Source organism: Crinia signifera, chromosome 1 (assembly GCF_055691185.1).
Source record: "Crinia signifera chromosome 1, ASM5569118v1, whole genome shotgun sequence".
Classification (NCBI taxonomy): Eukaryota; Metazoa; Chordata; class Amphibia; order Anura; family Myobatrachidae; genus Crinia; species Crinia signifera.
Genome location: NC_139217.1, coordinates 1,273,728 through 1,291,319, shown reverse-complemented (window position 1 = coordinate 1,291,319; position 17,592 = coordinate 1,273,728). Strand labels below are relative to the sequence as shown.

General features: G+C 45.8%; 1 protein-coding gene across 1 annotated transcript in view; it reads left to right on the top strand.

The window, feature by feature from the left end:
* Positions 1-9,596: 9,596 nt before the first annotated feature.
* The window catches only part of SPEF1 (sperm flagellar and cilia associated 1), a 101,299-nt gene continuing 93,303 nt past the window's right edge, over positions 9,597-17,592 (top strand). Inside the window, exon 1 of the mRNA XM_083158440.1 lies at positions 9,597-10,161. Within this exon, the coding sequence (XP_083014566.1) occupies positions 10,050-10,161 (112 nt within the window). The 5' untranslated portion in view covers positions 9,597-10,049. The remainder of the gene's footprint in view (positions 10,162-17,592) is intronic.

Here is a 17,592-nt window from a genome sequence, read left to right as displayed (position 1 = left end):
ATACTAACAATTTTTCTGCAATTCTCATATTCTTGACGCCGCCGATTTGACGCGCATATCTATTTTAAGTGAAACCTTTTAAAAGTTATATATTAATCTTAATCATTTACTTACATTTCCATTTACAATAAAGCGTGCCCCAAAAACCTGTTTTGTTCTCCCTTTGTCCCTCCTTCTGGACATCCACTTTCAAGACAGACAGAATGCAAGATAACTCACCTGCTTCAGTTTCCAACTCACAAGTCACTTAAGTAATCAAGCTTCACTTTAGTCTGCAAGCTTCCCTCTCAATGAGCACGCCATTAACCCCTTATTAACTGTGGCACCTGGTGACTGATATCACCTAATGTCATGGTGCGTGTTACAGTAGTATGTTGTGAGTATGAAGTGAGCTCACTTAAAGCAGTCCCTTGGTTTTCTGAGTTGCTGTAGTTTCTGTTTTTCTGAATCACTGTAATGAGATGAATGTAAACATGGGATCAGCATATTGATATCCTTACAAAGAAATCAGGATCAAATATGGTTTGAGGCATAGGTGTCTACCCTCCTGCCTTCTGCAGGAGACTCCCTGAAATAGCAGCAATCTCCCTCTCTCCCTCATTAGTCTAGCAATCTCCCCATGTCACCTAGCCCACATTACACTGTTACATCATAGTTACCTCCCCCCTGCATTCTGCAGGAGACTCCCTGACATAGCAGCAATCTCCCTCTCTACCTCATTAGTCTAGCAATCTCCCTCATGTCACCTAGCCCCACATTACACTGTTACATCATAGTTACCTACCCTCCTGCATTCTGCAGGAGACTCCCTGACATAGCAGCAATCTCCCTCTCTCCCTCATTAGTCTAGCAATCTCCCTCATGTCACCTAGCCCACATTACACATTTACATCATAGTTGCCTACCCTCCTGCATTCTGCAGGAGACTCCCTGACATAGCAGCAATCTCCCTCTCTCCCTCATTAGTCTAGCAATCTCCCTCATGTCACCTAGCCCACATTACACTGTTACATCATAGTTACCTCCCCTCCTGCATTCTGCAGGAGACTCCCTGACATAGCAGCTCTCTCCCTCATTAGTCTAGCAATCTCCCTCATGTCACCTAGCCCACATTACACTGTTACATCATAGTTACCTCCCCTCCTGCATTCTGCAGGAGTCTCCCTGACATAGCAGCAATCTCCCTCTCTCCCTCATTGGTCTAGCAATCTCCCTCATGTCACCTAGCCCACATTACACTGTTACATCATAGTTACCTCCCCTCCTGCATTCTGCAGGAGTCTCCCTGACATAGCAGCAATCTCCCTCTCTCCCGCATTAGTCTAGCAATCTCCCTCATGTCACCTAGCCCACATTACACTGTTACATCATAGTTACCTCCCCTCCTGCATTCTGCAGGAGACTCCCTGAAATAGCAGCAATCTCCCTCTCTCCCTCATTAGTCTAGCAATCTCCCCCATGTCACCTAGCCCACATTACACTGTTACATCATAGTTACCTCACCCCTGCATTCTGCAGGAGACTCCCTGACATAGCAGCAATCTCCCTCTCTCCCTCATTAGTCCAGCAATCTCCCTCATGTCATCTAGCCCACGTTACACTGTTACATCATAGTTACCTCCCCTCCTGCATTCTGCAGGAGACTCCCTGACATAGCAGCAATCTCCCTCTCTCCCTCATTAGTCTAGCAATCTCCCTCATGTCACCTAGCCCACATTACACTGTTACATTGTTTGGGATAAAAGGAATGAGAGATAGATACATTTACATTGAATCATCAGCGCCATTTCCCAGCACGTTACCAAGTATAGTATCTCTTATTAACTGCTTTGGAGCTCATCTACATTTGGATAAAGTCATTTTAAAAGATTCCTCTCAGGTGTAGCGGTACGCACCCACCCTTCTAGGTGCCACGTTCACAATCTCTTTTCACAATCTCTCCATATATGGAAATAGACACGCCCTTAGGTGGAGCATGACATGCCCGCTCAAAGGGGCGCTGTGCAAAATTCTACTACCAACTATAATCTCCCTGAAACTAGTTTTCAAAAGTAGGCAAGTATGGTTTGAGGTAACATGTTTAATAAAGCGGCAGACTAGATGGGCCAAGTGGTTCTTATCTGCCGTCACATTCTGTGTTTTATGCTACCCCCCCCCCCCTATTTTTGCGTCAGCTGTCTTGATAGGAAATAACAGCAGGTTACCTGTTATAGGTCGTTTATTAGATGTTTGTTTAAGGTTTTGATGCGGAGTTGGTGCGCTCACCTTCATTGACTGTTGGATTATGCTGGACCACCTAATCGGGGGCAGCGACAATACCCAAAGTTGGAGGGGGAGTGTATACCTTTGGTTGTGGTTAGTTCTGTTGGTTGTTTGAGGTAGTTTCTTTAGAACAGTGTATGATTTTAGCCGTTCTTTCTTTGCCACCGTTCTTTTAATTAATTTTGTATTCACAGATTTATTTATTTATTTGCAGTGTCTTATATAGCGCAGCAGATTCCGTTACAGTGTCTTATATAGCGCAGCAGATCCTGTTACAGCATCTTATATAGCACAGCAGATTCCATTACAGTGTCTTATATAGCGCAGCAGATTCCGTTACAGTGTCTTATATAGCGCAGCAGATGCCGTTACAGTGTCTTATATAGCGCAGCAGATTCCGTTACAGTGTCTTATATAGAGCTGCAGATTCCGTTACAGTGTCTTATATATCGCAGCAGATTCCGTTACAGTGTCTTATATAGCACAGCAGATTCCGTTAGTGTCTTATATAGCGCAGCAGATGCCGTTACAGTGTCTTATATAGCGCAGCAGATTCCGTTACAGTGTCTTATATAGAGCAGCAGATCCCGTTACAGCATCTTATATAGCGCAGCAGATTCCATTACAGTGTCTTATATAGCGCAGCAGATTCCATTACAGTGTCTTATATAGCGCAGCAGATTCCGTTACAGTGTATTATATAGCGCAGCAGATTCCGTTACAGCGTCTTATATAGCGCAGCAGATTCCGTTACAGTGTCTTATATAGCGCAGCAGATTCCATTACAGTGTCTTATATAGCGCAGCAGATTCCGTTACAGTGTATTATATAGCGCAGCAGATTCCGTTACAGCATCTTATATAGCGCAGCAGATTCCGTTACAGCGTCTTATATAGCGCAGCAGATTCCGTTACAGTGTATTATATAGCGCAGCAGATTCCGTTACAGCATCTTATATAGCGCAGCAGATTCCGTTACAGCGTCTTATATAGCGCAGCAGATTCCGTTACAGCGTCTTATATAGCGCAGCAGATTCCGTTACAGTGTCTTATATAGCGCAGCAGATTCCGTTACAGCGTCTTATATAGCGCAGCAGATTCCGTTACAGTGTCTTATATAGGGCAGCAGATTCCGTTACAGTGTCTTATATAGCGCAGCAGATTCCGTTACAGTGTCTTATATAGCGCAGCAGATTCCGTTACAGGTTCTTATATAACGCAGCAGATTCTGTTACAGTGTCTTATATAGCGCAGCAGATTCCGTTACAGTGTCTTATATAGCGCAGCAGATTCCGTTACAGTGTCTTATATAGCGCAGCAGATTCCGTTACAGTGTCTTATATAGCGCAGCAGATTCCGTTACAGTGTCTTATATAGGGCAGCAGATTCCGTTACAGTGTATTATATAGCGCAGCAGATTCCGTTACAGCGTCTTATATAGCGCAGCAGATTCCGTTACAGCGTCTTATATAGCGCAGCAGATTCCGTTACAGTGTCTTATATAGCGCAGCAGATCCTGTTACAGCATCTTATATAGCGCAGCAGATTCCATTACAGTGTCTTATATAGCGCAGCAGATTCCGTTACAGTGTCTTATATAGCGCAGCAGATGCCGTTACAGTGTCTTATATAGCGCAGCAGATTCCGTTACAGTGTCTTATATAGAGCTGCAGATTCCGTTACAGTGTCTTATATATCGCAGCAGATTCCGTTACAGTGTCTTATATAGCACAGCAGATTCCGTTAGTGTCTTATATAGCGCAGCAGATGCCGTTACAGTGTCTTATATAGCGCAGCAGATTCCGTTACAGTGTCTTATATAGAGCAGCAGATCCCGTTACAGCATCTTATATAGCGCAGCAGATTCCATTACAGTGTCTTATATAGCGCAGCAGATTCCATTACAGTGTCTTATATAGCGCAGCAGATTCCGTTACAGTGTATTATATAGCGCAGCAGATTCCGTTACAGCGTCTTATATAGCGCAGCAGATTCCGTTACAGTGTCTTATATAGCGCAGCAGATTCCATTACAGTGTCTTATATAGCGCAGCAGATTCCGTTACAGTGTATTATATAGCGCAGCAGATTCCGTTACAGCATCTTATATAGCGCAGCAGATTCCGTTACAGCGTCTTATATAGCGCAGCAGATTCCGTTACAGTGTATTATATAGCGCAGCAGATTCCGTTACAGCATCTTATATAGCGCAGCAGATTCCGTTACAGCGTCTTATATAGCGCAGCAGATTCCGTTACAGCGTCTTATATAGCGCAGCAGATTCCGTTACAGTGTCTTATATAGCGCAGCAGATTCCGTTACAGCGTCTTATATAGCGCAGCAGATTCCGTTACAGTGTCTTATATAGGGCAGCAGATTCCGTTACAGTGTATTATATAGCGCAGCAGATTCCGTTACAGCGTCTTATATAGCGCAGCAGATTCCGTTACAGTGTCTTATATAGCGCAGCAGATTCCGTTACAGTGTCTTATATAGCGCAGCAGATTCCGTTACAGGTTCTTATATAACGCAGCAGATTCTGTTACAGTGTCTTATATAGCGCAGCAGATTCCGTTACAGTGTCTTATATAGCGCAGCAGATTCCGTTACAGTGTCTTATATAGCGCAGCAGATTCCGTTACAGTGTCTTATATAGCGCAGCAGATTCCGTTACAGTGTCTTATATAGGGCAGCAGATTCCGTTACAGTGTATTATATAGCGCAGCAGATTCCGTTACAGCGTCTTATATAGCGCAGCAGATTCCGTTACAGCGTCTTATATAGCGCAGCAGATCCCGTTACAGCGTCTTATATAGCGAAGCATATTCCGTTACAGCGTCTTATATAGCGCAGCAGATTCCGTTACGTTGTCTTATATAGCGCAGCAGATTCCGTTCCAGTGTCTTATATAGCGCAGCAGATTCCGTTACAGCGTCTTATATAGCGCAGCAGATTCCGTTACAGCGTCTTATATAGCGCAGCAGATTCCGTTACAGCATCTTATATAGCGCAGCAGATTTCGTTACAGTGTCTTATATAGCGCAGCAGATTCCGTTACAGCATCTTATATAGTGCAGCAGATTCCGTTACAGTGTCTTATATAGTGCAGCAGATCCCGTTATTGGGGCAGATGTATTAAGCCTGGCGAAGAGATAAACTTGAGATAAAGTGGAGATAAATTGGAAGGAGATAACGCACCAGCCAATCAGCTGTGTTTGAAATATGACAGTTGGAAGTTGATTGGCTGGTGCGTTATCTCTTTACAATTTATCTCCACTTTATCTCAAGTTTATCTCTTCGCAAAGCTTAATACATCTGCCCCACAGTGTCTTATATAGTGCAGCAGATTCCGTTAGTGTCTTATATAGCGCAGCAGATTCCGTTACAGTGTCTTATATAGCGCAGCAGATTCCGTTATAGTGTCTTATATAGCGCAGCAGATTCCGTTACAGCGTCTTATATAGCGCAGCGGATTCCGTTACATTGTCTTATATAGCGCAGCAGATTCCGTTACATTGTCTTATATAGCGCAGCAGATTCCGTTACAGCGTCTTATATAGCGCAGCAGATTCCGTTACAGCGTCTTATATAGCGCAGCAGATTCCATTACAGTGTCTTATATAGCGCAGCAGAATCCGTTACAGTGTATTATATAGCGCAGCAGATTCCGTTACAGCATCTTATATAGCGCAGCAGATTCCGTTACAGCGTCTTATATAGCGCAGCAGATTCCGTTACAGCGTCTTATATAGCGCAGCAGATTCCGTTACAGTGTCTTATATAGCGCAGCAGATTCCGTTACAGCGTCTTATATAGCGCAGCAGATTCCGTTACAGTGTCTTATATAGGGCAGCAGATTCCGTTATAGTGTCTTATATAGCGCAGCAGATTCCGTTACAGCGTCTTATATAGCGCAGCGGATTCCGTTACATTGTCTTATATAGCGCAGCAGATTCCGTTACATTGTCTTATATAGCGCAGCAGATTCCGTTACAGCGTCTTATATAGCGCAGCAGATTCCGTTACAGCGTCTTATATAGCGCAGCAGATTCCATTACAGTGTCTTGTATAGCGCAGCAGAATCCGTTACAGTGTATTATATAGCGCAGCAGATTCCGTTACAGCATCTTATATAGCGCAGCAGATTCCGTTACAGCGTCTTATATAGCGCAGCAGATTCCGTTACAGCGTCTTATATAGCGCAGCAGATTCCGTTACAGTGTCTTATATAGCGCAGCAGATTCCGTTACAGCGTCTTATATAGCGCAGCAGATTCCGTTACAGTGTCTTATATAGGGCAGCAGATTCCGTTACAGTGTATTATATAGCGCAGCAGATTCCGTTACAGCGTCTTATATAGCGCAGCAGATTCCGTTACAGTGTCTTATATAGCGCAGCAGATTCCGTTACAGTGTCTTATATAGCGCAGCAGATTCCGTTACAGGTTCTTATATAACGCAGCAGATTCTGTTACAGTGTCTTATATAGCGCAGCAGATTCCGTTACAGTGTCTTATATAGCGCAGCAGATTCCGTTACAGTGTCTTATATAGCGCAGCAGATTCCGTTACAGTGTCTTATATAGCGCAGCAGATTCCGTTACAGTGTCTTATATAGGGCAGCAGATTCCGTTACAGTGTATTATATAGCGCAGCAGATTCCGTTACAGCGTCTTATATAGCGCAGCAGATTCCGTTACAGTGTCTTATATAGCGCAGCAGATTCCATTACAGCGTCTTATATAGCGCAGCAGATTCCGTTACAGGTTCTTATATAACGCAGCAGATTCTGTTACAGTGTCTTATATAGCGCAGCAGATTCCGTTACAGTGTCTTATATAGCGCAGCAGATTCCGTTACAGCGTCTTATATAGCGCAGCAGATTCCGGTACAGCGTCTTATATAGCGCAGCAGATTCCGTTACAGCGTCTAATATAGCGCAACAGATTCCGTTACAGTGTCTTATATAGCGCAGCAGATTCCATTACAGTGTCTTATATAGCGCAGCAGATTCCGTTACAGCGTCTAATATAGCGCAACAGATTCCGTTACAGTGTCTTATATAGCGCAGCAGATTCCATTACAGTGTCTTATATAGCGCAGCAGATTCCGTTACAGTGTCTTATATAGCGCAGCAGATTCCGTTACAGTGTCTTATATAGGGCAGCAGATTCCGTTACAGTGTATTATATAGCGCAGCAGATTCCGTTACAGCGTCTTATATAGCGCAGCAGATTCCGTTACAGCGTCTTATATAGCGCAGCAGATTCCGTTACAGCGTCTTATATAGCGCAGCAGATTCCGTTACAGTGTCTTATATAGCGCAGCAGATTCCGTTACAGCGTCTTATATAGCGCAGCAGATTCCGTTACAGTGTATTATATAGCGCAGCAGATTCCGTTACAGCATCTTATATAGCGCAGCATATTCCGTTACAGCGTCTTATATAGCGCAGCAGATTCCGTTACGTTGTCTTATATAGCGCAGCAGATTCCGTTCCAGTGTCTTATATAGCGCAGCAGATTCTGTTACAGCGTCTTATATAGCGCAGCAGATTCCGTTACAGCGTCTTATATAGCGCAGCAGATTCCGTTACAGCATCTTATATAGCGCAGCAGATTTCGTTACAGTGTCTTATATAGCGCAGCAGATTCCGTTACAGCATCTTATATAGTGCAGCAGATTCCGTTACAGTGTCTTATATAGTGCAGCAGATCCCGTTACAGTGTCTTATATAGCGCAGCAGATTCCGTTACAGTGTCTTATATAGGGCAGCAGATTCCGTTACAGTGTATTATATAGCGCAGCAGATTCCGTTACAGCGTCTTATATAGCGCAGCAGATTCCGTTACAGCGTCTTATATAGCGCAGCAGATTCCGTTACAGCGTCTTATATAGCGCAGCAGATTCCGTTACAGTGTCTTATATAGCGCAGCAGATTCCGTTACAGCGTCTTATATAGCGCAGCAGATTCCGTTACAGTGTATTATATAGCGCAGCAGATTCCGTTACAGCATCTTATATAGCGCAGCATATTCCGTTACAGCGTCTTATATAGCGCAGCAGATTCCGTTACGTTGTCTTATATAGCGCAGCAGATTCCGTTCCAGTGTCTTATATAGCGCAGCAGATTCTGTTACAGCGTCTTATATAGCGCAGCAGATTCCGTTACAGCGTCTTATATAGCGCAGCAGATTCCGTTACAGCATCTTATATAGCGCAGCAGATTTCGTTACAGTGTCTTATATAGCGCAGCAGATTCCGTTACAGCATCTTATATAGTGCAGCAGATTCCGTTACAGTGTCTTATATAGTGCAGCAGATCCCGTTATTGGGGCAGATGTATTAAGCCTGGCGAAGAGATAAACTTGAGATAAAGTGGAGATAAATTGGAAGGAGATAACGCACCAGCCAATCAGCTGTGTTTGAAATATGACAGTTGGAAGTTGATTGGCTGGTGCGTTATCTCTTTACAATTTATCTCCACTTTATCTCAAGTTTATCTCTTCGCAAAGCTTAATACATCTGCCCCACAGTGTCTTATATAGTGCAGCAGATTCCGTTAGTGTCTTATATAGCGCAGCAGATTCCGTTACAGTGTCTTATATAGCGCAGCAGATTCCGTTATAGTGTCTTATATAGCGCAGCAGATTCCGTTACAGCGTCTTATATAGCGCAGCGGATTCCGTTACATTGTCTTATATAGCGCAGCAGATTCCATTACAGCGTCTTATATAGCGCAGCAGATTCCGTTACAGCGTCTTATATAGCGCAGCAGATTCCGTTACAGCATCTTATATAGCGCAGCAGATACCGTTACAGTGTCTTATATAACGCAGCAGATACCGTTGCACTTTACAATAGTAGACAGTGATAAAACAAACTGGGTAACAACAGACAGACTTGGAGGTAGGAGGGCCCTGCTGCAAGCTTACAATCTATAGGGACATAGGAGGGAGACACAAGGACAGGCACCAGTAATAGCATAGCAGTCCCACCAAGTTACAGGTCCAGAAGGGAAGCTATATAATACATAAGTGCCTCAGAGGGTTATGTGTGTGGTATATAAATATGATAGGCTGCCTGAAGAGGTGAGTTACCAGGGAAGCTTGAAAGTTTGGAACTTTAGCTTAAAGTTTAACTTTAATAAATCCTATAATTCCTCTGCCAAATCCAAGTCTCTGTGTCATTATTTAGATGGTGTCATGGTTACACACGTGGCCATTTCATCAGCCGTTAGGGTGTTTAGAAGAACAGACGACGTCTCCCAGACACACAGGGGACTTCCTGGTCTCCTGTTACAGCTGTTGCTATGGCTACAGTAAACAATATGGAAGCTGGCAGCATAACTGGATGAGGAGGTGTATATACCAGGGATCTCAGACACCTTTGGTGGAATATACTGTACGTTCCAAGTTATAGAGCCAGTGTGACTTGCACTGTATATTGCAGGACACTGGAGGATATACAGGATCTGCTGCAGGACACTGAGGGATATACAGCACTTATTGCAGGACACTGAGGGATATACAGCACATTGCAGGACACCGAGGGGCAGATTGCAGGACACTGAGGGATATACAACACTTATTACAGGACACTGAAGGATATACAGGACACTGATAAATAATATTTGTTGCAGGACACTGAGGGGCAGATTGCAGTTATTGCTGGACGCTGAGAGATATACAGGTGCTTATTGTAGGATGCTGAGGGATATATAGAGCATTAATTGCAGTAAGGTTATTGCAGGACGCATTAGTTGCAGGACACTGGGCTTGTAGGTCTTCCATGATGGCGGCAGAGTTTGATGAGCAGAATCTACACGAGCTGTACGCCTGGGTGGATAAAATCCCACTGTCCAGACCTAAGAAGAACATCACCCGGGACTTCAGTGACGGAGGTGAGTTCACACCTGTTATTATGTGTAACCAATGCGGGGAATTGTCCCATTTGTCAGGGCTGACGGGCGATCAGGGAGAGTGTGATATACAGCAGGCCTGATTCTGGCCTGGAAGCATTAACAGTGTGATATACAGCAGGCCTGATTCTAGCCTGATAGCACTAACTGTGTGATATACAGCAGGCCTGATTCTGGCTTGGAAGCATTAACAGTGTGATATACAGCAGGCCTGATTCTGGCCTGGAAGCATTAACTGTGTGATATACAGCAGGCCTGATTCTGGCCTGGAAGCATTATCTGTGTGATATACAGCAGGCCTGATTCTGGCCTGGAAGCAATAGCAGTGTGATATACAGCAGGCCTGATTCTGGTCTGGAAGCATTATCTGTGTGATATATAGCAGGCCTGATTCTGGCCTGGAAGCAATAACAGTGTGATATACAGCAGGCCTGATTCTGGTCTGAAAGCTACAACTGTGTGATATACAGCAGGCCTGATTCTGGCCTGGAAGCATTAACAGTGTGATATACAGCAGGCCTGATTCTGGTCTGGAAGCATTAACAGTGTGATATACAGCAGGCCTGATTCTGGCCTGGAAGCATTATCTGTGTGATATACAGCAGGCCTGATTCTGGTCTGGAAGCATTATCTGTGTGATATACAGCAGGCCTGATTCTGGCCTGGAAGCATTATCTGTGTTATATACAGCAGGCCTGATTCTGGCCTGGAAGCATTAACAGTGTGATATACAGCAGGCCTGATTCTGGCCTGGAAGCATTATCTGTGTGATATACAGCAGGTCTGATTCTGGCCTGGAAGCATTATCTGTGTGATATACAGCAGGCCTGATTCTGGCCTGGAAGCATTAACTGTGTGATATACAGCAGGCCTGATTCTGGTCTGGAAGCATTAACAGTGTGATATACAGCAGGCCTGATTCTGGCCTGGAAGCATTAACTGTGTGATATACAGCAGGCCTGATTCTGGCCTGGAAGCATTATCTGTGTGATATACAGCAGGCCTGATTCTGGCCTGGAAGCATTATCTGTGTGATATACAGCAAGCCTGATTCTGGCCTGGAAGCATTAACAGTGTGATATACAGCAGGCCTGATTCTGGCCTGGAAGCATTATCTGTGTGATATACAGCAGGCCTGATTCTGGCCTGGAAGCATTAACTGTGTGATATACAGCAGGCCTGATTCTGGCCTGGAAGCATTAACAGTGTGATATACAGCAGGCCTGATTCTGGCCTGGAAGCATTAACTGTGTGATATACAGCAGGCCTGATTCTGGCCTGGAAGCATTATCTGTGTGATATACAGCAGGCCTGATTCTGGCCTGGAAGCATTAACAGTGTGATATACAGCAGGCCTGATTCTGGCCTGGAAGCATTATCTGTGTGATATACAGCAGGCCTGATTCTGGCATGGAAGCGTTAACAGTGTGATATACAGCAGGCCTGATTCTGGCCTGGAAGCATTATCTGTGTGATATACAGCAGGCCTGATTCTGGCCTGGAAGCATTAACAGTGTGATATACAGCAGGCCTGATTCTGGCCTGGAAGCATTAACAGTGTGATATACAGCAGGCCTGATTCTGGCCTGGAAGCATTAACAGTGTGATATACAGCAGGCCTGATTCTGGCCTGGAAGCATTAACAGTGTGATATACAGCAGGCCTGATTCTGGCCTGGAAGCATTATCTGTGTGATATACAGCAGGCCTGATTCTGGCCTGGAAGCATTATCTGTGTGATATACAGCAGGCCTGATTCTGGCCTGGAAGCGTTATCTGTGTGATATACAGCAGGCCTGATTCTGGCCTGGAAGCATTAACAGTGTGATATACAGCAGGCCTGATTCTAGCCTGGAAGCATTAACTGTGTGATATACAGCAGGCCCGATTCTGGCCTGGAAGCATTAACTGTGTGATATACAGCAGGTCTGATTCTAGCCTGGAAGCAGTATCTGTGTGATATACAGCAGGCCTGATTCTGGCCTGGAAGCATTAACAGTGTGATATACAGCAGGCCTGATTCTGGCCTGGAAGCATTAACAGTGTGATATACAGCAGGCCTGATTCTGGCCTGGAAGCATTTAACAGTGTGATATACAGCAGGCCTGATTCTGGCCTGGAAGCATCATCTGTGTGATATACAGCAGGCCTGATTCTGGCCTGGAAGCATTATCTGTGTGATATACAGCAGGCCTGATTCTGGTCTGGAAGCATTAACAGTGTGATATACAGCAGGCCTGATTCTGGTCTGGAAGCATTATCTGTGTGATATACAGCAGGCCTGATTCTGGCCTGGAAGCATTTAACAGTGTGATATACAGCAGGCCTGATTCTGGCCTGGAAGCATTATCTGTGTGATATACAGCAGGCCTGATTCTGGCCTGGAAGCATTAACTGTGTGATATACAGCAGGCCTGATTCTGGCCTGGAAGCATTATCTGTGTGATATACAGCAGGCCTGATTCTGGCCTGGAAGCATTAACTGTGTGATATACAGCAGGCCTGATTCTGGCCTGGAAGCATTAACTGTGTAATATACAGCAGGCCTGATTCTGGCCTGGAAGCATTAACTGTGTGATATACAGCAGGCCTGATTCTGGCCTGGAAGCATTAACAGTGTGATATACAGCAGGCCTGATTCTGGCCTGGAAGCATTATCTGTGTGATATACAGCAGGCCTGATTCTGGCATGGAAGCGTTAACAGTGTGATATACAGCAGGCCTGATTCTGGCCTGGAAGCATTATCTGTGTGATATACAGCAGGCCTGATTCTGGCCTGGAAGCATTAACAGTGTGATATACAGCAGGCCTGATTCTGGCCTGGAAGCATTAACAGTGTGATATACAGCAGGCCTGATTCTGGCCTGGAAGCATTAACAGTGTGATATACAGCAGGCCTGATTCTGGCCTGGAAGCATTAACAGTGTGATATACAGCAGGCCTGATTCTGGCCTGGAAGCATTATCTGTGTGATATACAGCAGGCCTGATTCTGGCCTGGAAGCATTATCTGTGTGATATACAGCAGGCCTGATTCTGGCCTGGAAGCGTTATCTGTGTGATATACAGCAGGCCTGATTCTGGCCTGGAAGCATTAACAGTGTGATATACAGCAGGCCTGATTCTAGCCTGGAAGCATTAACTGTGTGATATACAGCAGGCCCGATTCTGGCCTGGAAGCATTAACTGTGTGATATACAGCAGGTCTGATTCTAGCCTGGAAGCAGTATCTGTGTGATATACAGCAGGCCTGATTCTGGCCTGGAAGCATTAACAGTGTGATATACAGCAGGCCTGATTCTGGCCTGGAAGCATTAACAGTGTGATATACAGCAGGCCTGATTCTGGCCTGGAAGCATTTAACAGTGTGATATACAGCAGGCCTGATTCTGGCCTGGAAGCATCATCTGTGTGATATACAGCAGGCCTGATTCTGGCCTGGAAGCATTATCTGTGTGATATACAGCAGGCCTGATTCTGGTCTGGAAGCATTAACAGTGTGATATACAGCAGGCCTGATTCTGGTCTGGAAGCATTATCTGTGTGATATACAGCAGGCCTGATTCTGGCCTGGAAGCATTTAACAGTGTGATATACAGCAGGCCTGATTCTGGCCTGGAAGCATTATCTGTGTGATATACAGCAGGCCTGATTCTGGCCTGGAAGCATTAACTGTGTGATATACAGCAGGCCTGATTCTGGCCTGGAAGCATTATCTGTGTGATATACAGCAGGCCTGATTCTGGCCTGGAAGCATTAACTGTGTGATATACAGCAGGCCTGATTCTGGCCTGGAAGCATTAACTGTGTAATATACAGCAGGCCTGATTCTGGCCTGGAAGCATTAACTGTGTGATATACAGCAGGCCTGATTCTGGCCTGGAAGCTATAACTGTGTGATATACAGCAGGCCTGATTCTGGCCTGGAAGCTATAACTGTGTGATATACAGCAGGCCTGATTCTGGCCTGGAAGCATTAACTGTGTGATATACAGCAGGCCTGATTCTGGCCTGGAAGCATTAACAGTGTGGTATACAGCAGGCCTGATTCTGGCCTGGAAGCATTAACAGTGTGATATACAGCAGGCCTGATTCTGGCCTGATAGCACTAACTGTGTGATATACAGCAGGTCTGATTCTAGCCTGATAGCACTAACTGTGTGATATACAGCAGGCCTGATTCTGGTCTGGAAGCATTATCTGTGTGATATACAGCAGGCCTGATTCTGGCCTGGAAGCATTAACTGTGTGATATACAGCAGGCCTGATTCTGGCCTGGAAGCTATAACTGTGTGATATACAGCAGGCCTGATTCTGGCCTGGAAGCATTAACTGTGTGATATACAGCAGGCCTGATTCTGGCCTGGAAGCATTAACAGTGTGGTATACAGCAGGCCTGATTCTGGCCTGGAAGCATTAACAGTGTGATATACAGCAGGCCTGATTCTGGCCTGATAGCACTAACTGTGTGATATACAGCAGGTCTGATTCTAGCCTGATAGCACTAACTGTGTGATATACAGCAGGCCTGATTCTGGTCTGGAAGCATTATCTGTGTGATATACAGCCAGGCTCGGACTGGCCTGGCGGGGCACCGGGAGATTCCCCGGTGGGCCCCATTGATTTCAAACCCTGCACACATTTAAAGGGGGGTGGAGCCTGGCATTTCATTGCCACGGGTCCGGGTAGCTTATTTTTAATTCAATACTTTTTATTGATTTTTCGTGTAACAAACAGACAAAACGAAAATATAAAATAAAAAGGAAATACAAAAGAGGTCACTTTACATGGTGCAGACCATACAGGAATAGGATATACTCAGACCACTATAGTATAACAATATGAAAGGAGAAAGGGCATACAGTACTTAGTGATATATAGTGTATTAACCACCCCTTGCTTAATATTAATAAAGCTCAGGAACTACCCAAAGGCGCCATTTGGGTATAAGAATACGGATGTGAATGGGGTGACTGTGGAGAAGAAGGGGGGAAAAAAAAGGAAACCTATTAGAAAATAAACCCTTGTAGTTCGATGTGTTCAAATGTCTATATGCCCAATCAAAAAAAATGCTATCATAAGAAAGAATTATTGACAGACCTCCAATTAGAAAAAAGGATAAAATAAAACAAAACCGAACCACCCAAAGCAAACCACCCTATAACCCCCCACCCTGTATTACCTACCCCCAACTCAGGCATACTTGGATCCCTAAACATTTTAACCCTCCCTCCTAACTACACTAACTAACTTGGCCCCCCACCCACCCACCCACCCACAGGGACAATAGACTAATGACCCGTTACTAGGGTGTAACTGGCTCTCCCACCAGAAGGATGCATAACATATATATAATAAGATATAATGTTTAGGGTCACATTAAGACTAGGAGAATAGATGAACTTTAAACAGCAGTCAAACAATTTTAAGTGAACATAAGTAAAAGAGCTTCCATATCAATAAACGGAATTGAAACTTCAGTCCGGCCATCGTTGAACAATCTGGCAGAGTAGAGGTGTAGGTGCAGTCCCATCCCTAAAGAGCATGGCAGAATCAGAGTTGAGAGTTCCCAGTTTATCCAGCGTGAGGAGGGGTAGTAATGTTGAAAAAGATGCGTCAGCAACACGGTATGCAGGTGTGCAGTAATAATAAGTCTGCAGTCCGGTCCGAACCAGAGAGGTATGTAGGTCTGCATTGTATATAGCAACAGGATTTGTAAGAGTATGAAGGATCCCGCCAGGAGATAGAGTGGCCTCAGCTTTGTATTTCATAGTGTATGCAGGGAAAAGAGTTTCTGCAGATAATCCTGCAGAGTTAGCAGGAACCATAGGATCACAGGGATCAAGGAGAATATCTTCATCCCCGTCCGCAGGGGTGTAGGAAACAGAAGGAGTGATGAACTGTATGTTGTCAGGATATATGGAAGCGGCTTGTGTATAATAGAGAGACTTCACTGTATTAACCCCTCCATCACTATTCACAGTGGGACAGGGAAGGGAAAGTGCATCCAGATGAACCAATGCAGGTGTAGGAGTATCATATTCATAACAAGTATGTACAGCAGCATTTACTCCTCCATCATCCTCCCTAGCGGTCCAGGAGGGAGAAGGAGTAGCCAGATGGATTGCTTCAAGGCTATGCAGTAGTCTCTGAGTGGAATCCTGGATAACTTTGAGGAGTAGCGAGACATCCATGGTGAGACTACAAAAACCCATGCAGCGTAGGGAGGTACAGTAGAAAGCCCAGACTCAATCAATTGGATAGTGTTACAGAGGACAGAGACGGGAGCAGGAACCCGCAGTCTCCAGGCTGGAAACTGCAGAGGAGTGGAAAGACGCTGAGTCTAAATGCCCCAATATGGGCGCCGCTGCACTCCAAGCACTGTGACACTGGATCCAGACAGCAAGGGGCAAGCAGGAGGGACTGGTCTGGACCACCAAACAAAGCAGCCAGGCACCGGGAAGAGCGCAAGGTTACCAGCAGAGTCTTGCACACAGGAGGTTCCAAGATGGCCGCGCGCCGCTCCGCAGCAGCAGGAAGCCTGACAGCAGCACAAAGCCACCCGGACGGGGCCGCAGGCACGATTCGGAGGACGGAAGGTCCGACGGCCAAACGCGGAACTGGCAGTGGCCAAGCACACCCACCTTCAGCGGGACAACAGAGCCCGGAGCACGGCGTCGGCGGGAGCAGCAGGCCGCAAGCACGGGGAGCACAGCGGACACGGAGGGAGTACACACGCGGCCGCAGCAGGAGCCAGGAGGTACAGGCAGGGATACTGCACACGTTCTGGGTGCCTGGATCAGGGGGTACTGCAGAAAAACAGGATAATTTGCAGGATTTCGGGCGGGAGAGCCAGATCACACGTCTTCCCCCTAGTCCGTCAGGCCACGCCCCCCCTCCGGGTAGCTTATTGACGCCACCGGGTAGTCAATGGCATTCCGCTAGCGGCGGGTGACTGACCCGGCGGTGGAAGCTGCCACTGGGTAGCGGCGGGCCGGGCTCCGTTCCCACTACGGGCGGCTGTGTGCTGAAGTCACATGACACGTCGCGGACGTCTGCAGTCTGGACCTGTCCGCGGCTGCAGAGTGTCCACGGCGGAGGAAGTTTCCTGAGAGGCGCTCCCACCCACCAACTTCCTCTGCTCTGTATAACTGCGAGGTGGTGTAGTGAGCAAGGACAACATGAGGGACAGTTGCCAAACGGCACAAGATAAACCTGCAGATGCCATCATGAATGGAACATCGCAGCAAGGTAAGTTAGACTGCATTGTACTGTATTATTTGCCCATTCCCAATGGTACTAAAAGTCTCAGCATGCCCAGCCAGTCATAAGAAATTTTAGCAGCTGGAAGTTTTAATGCAGCGATTTACAGAGGGGCAATTTCATGGTGATTGCAGTGAATTACAGTGAATAA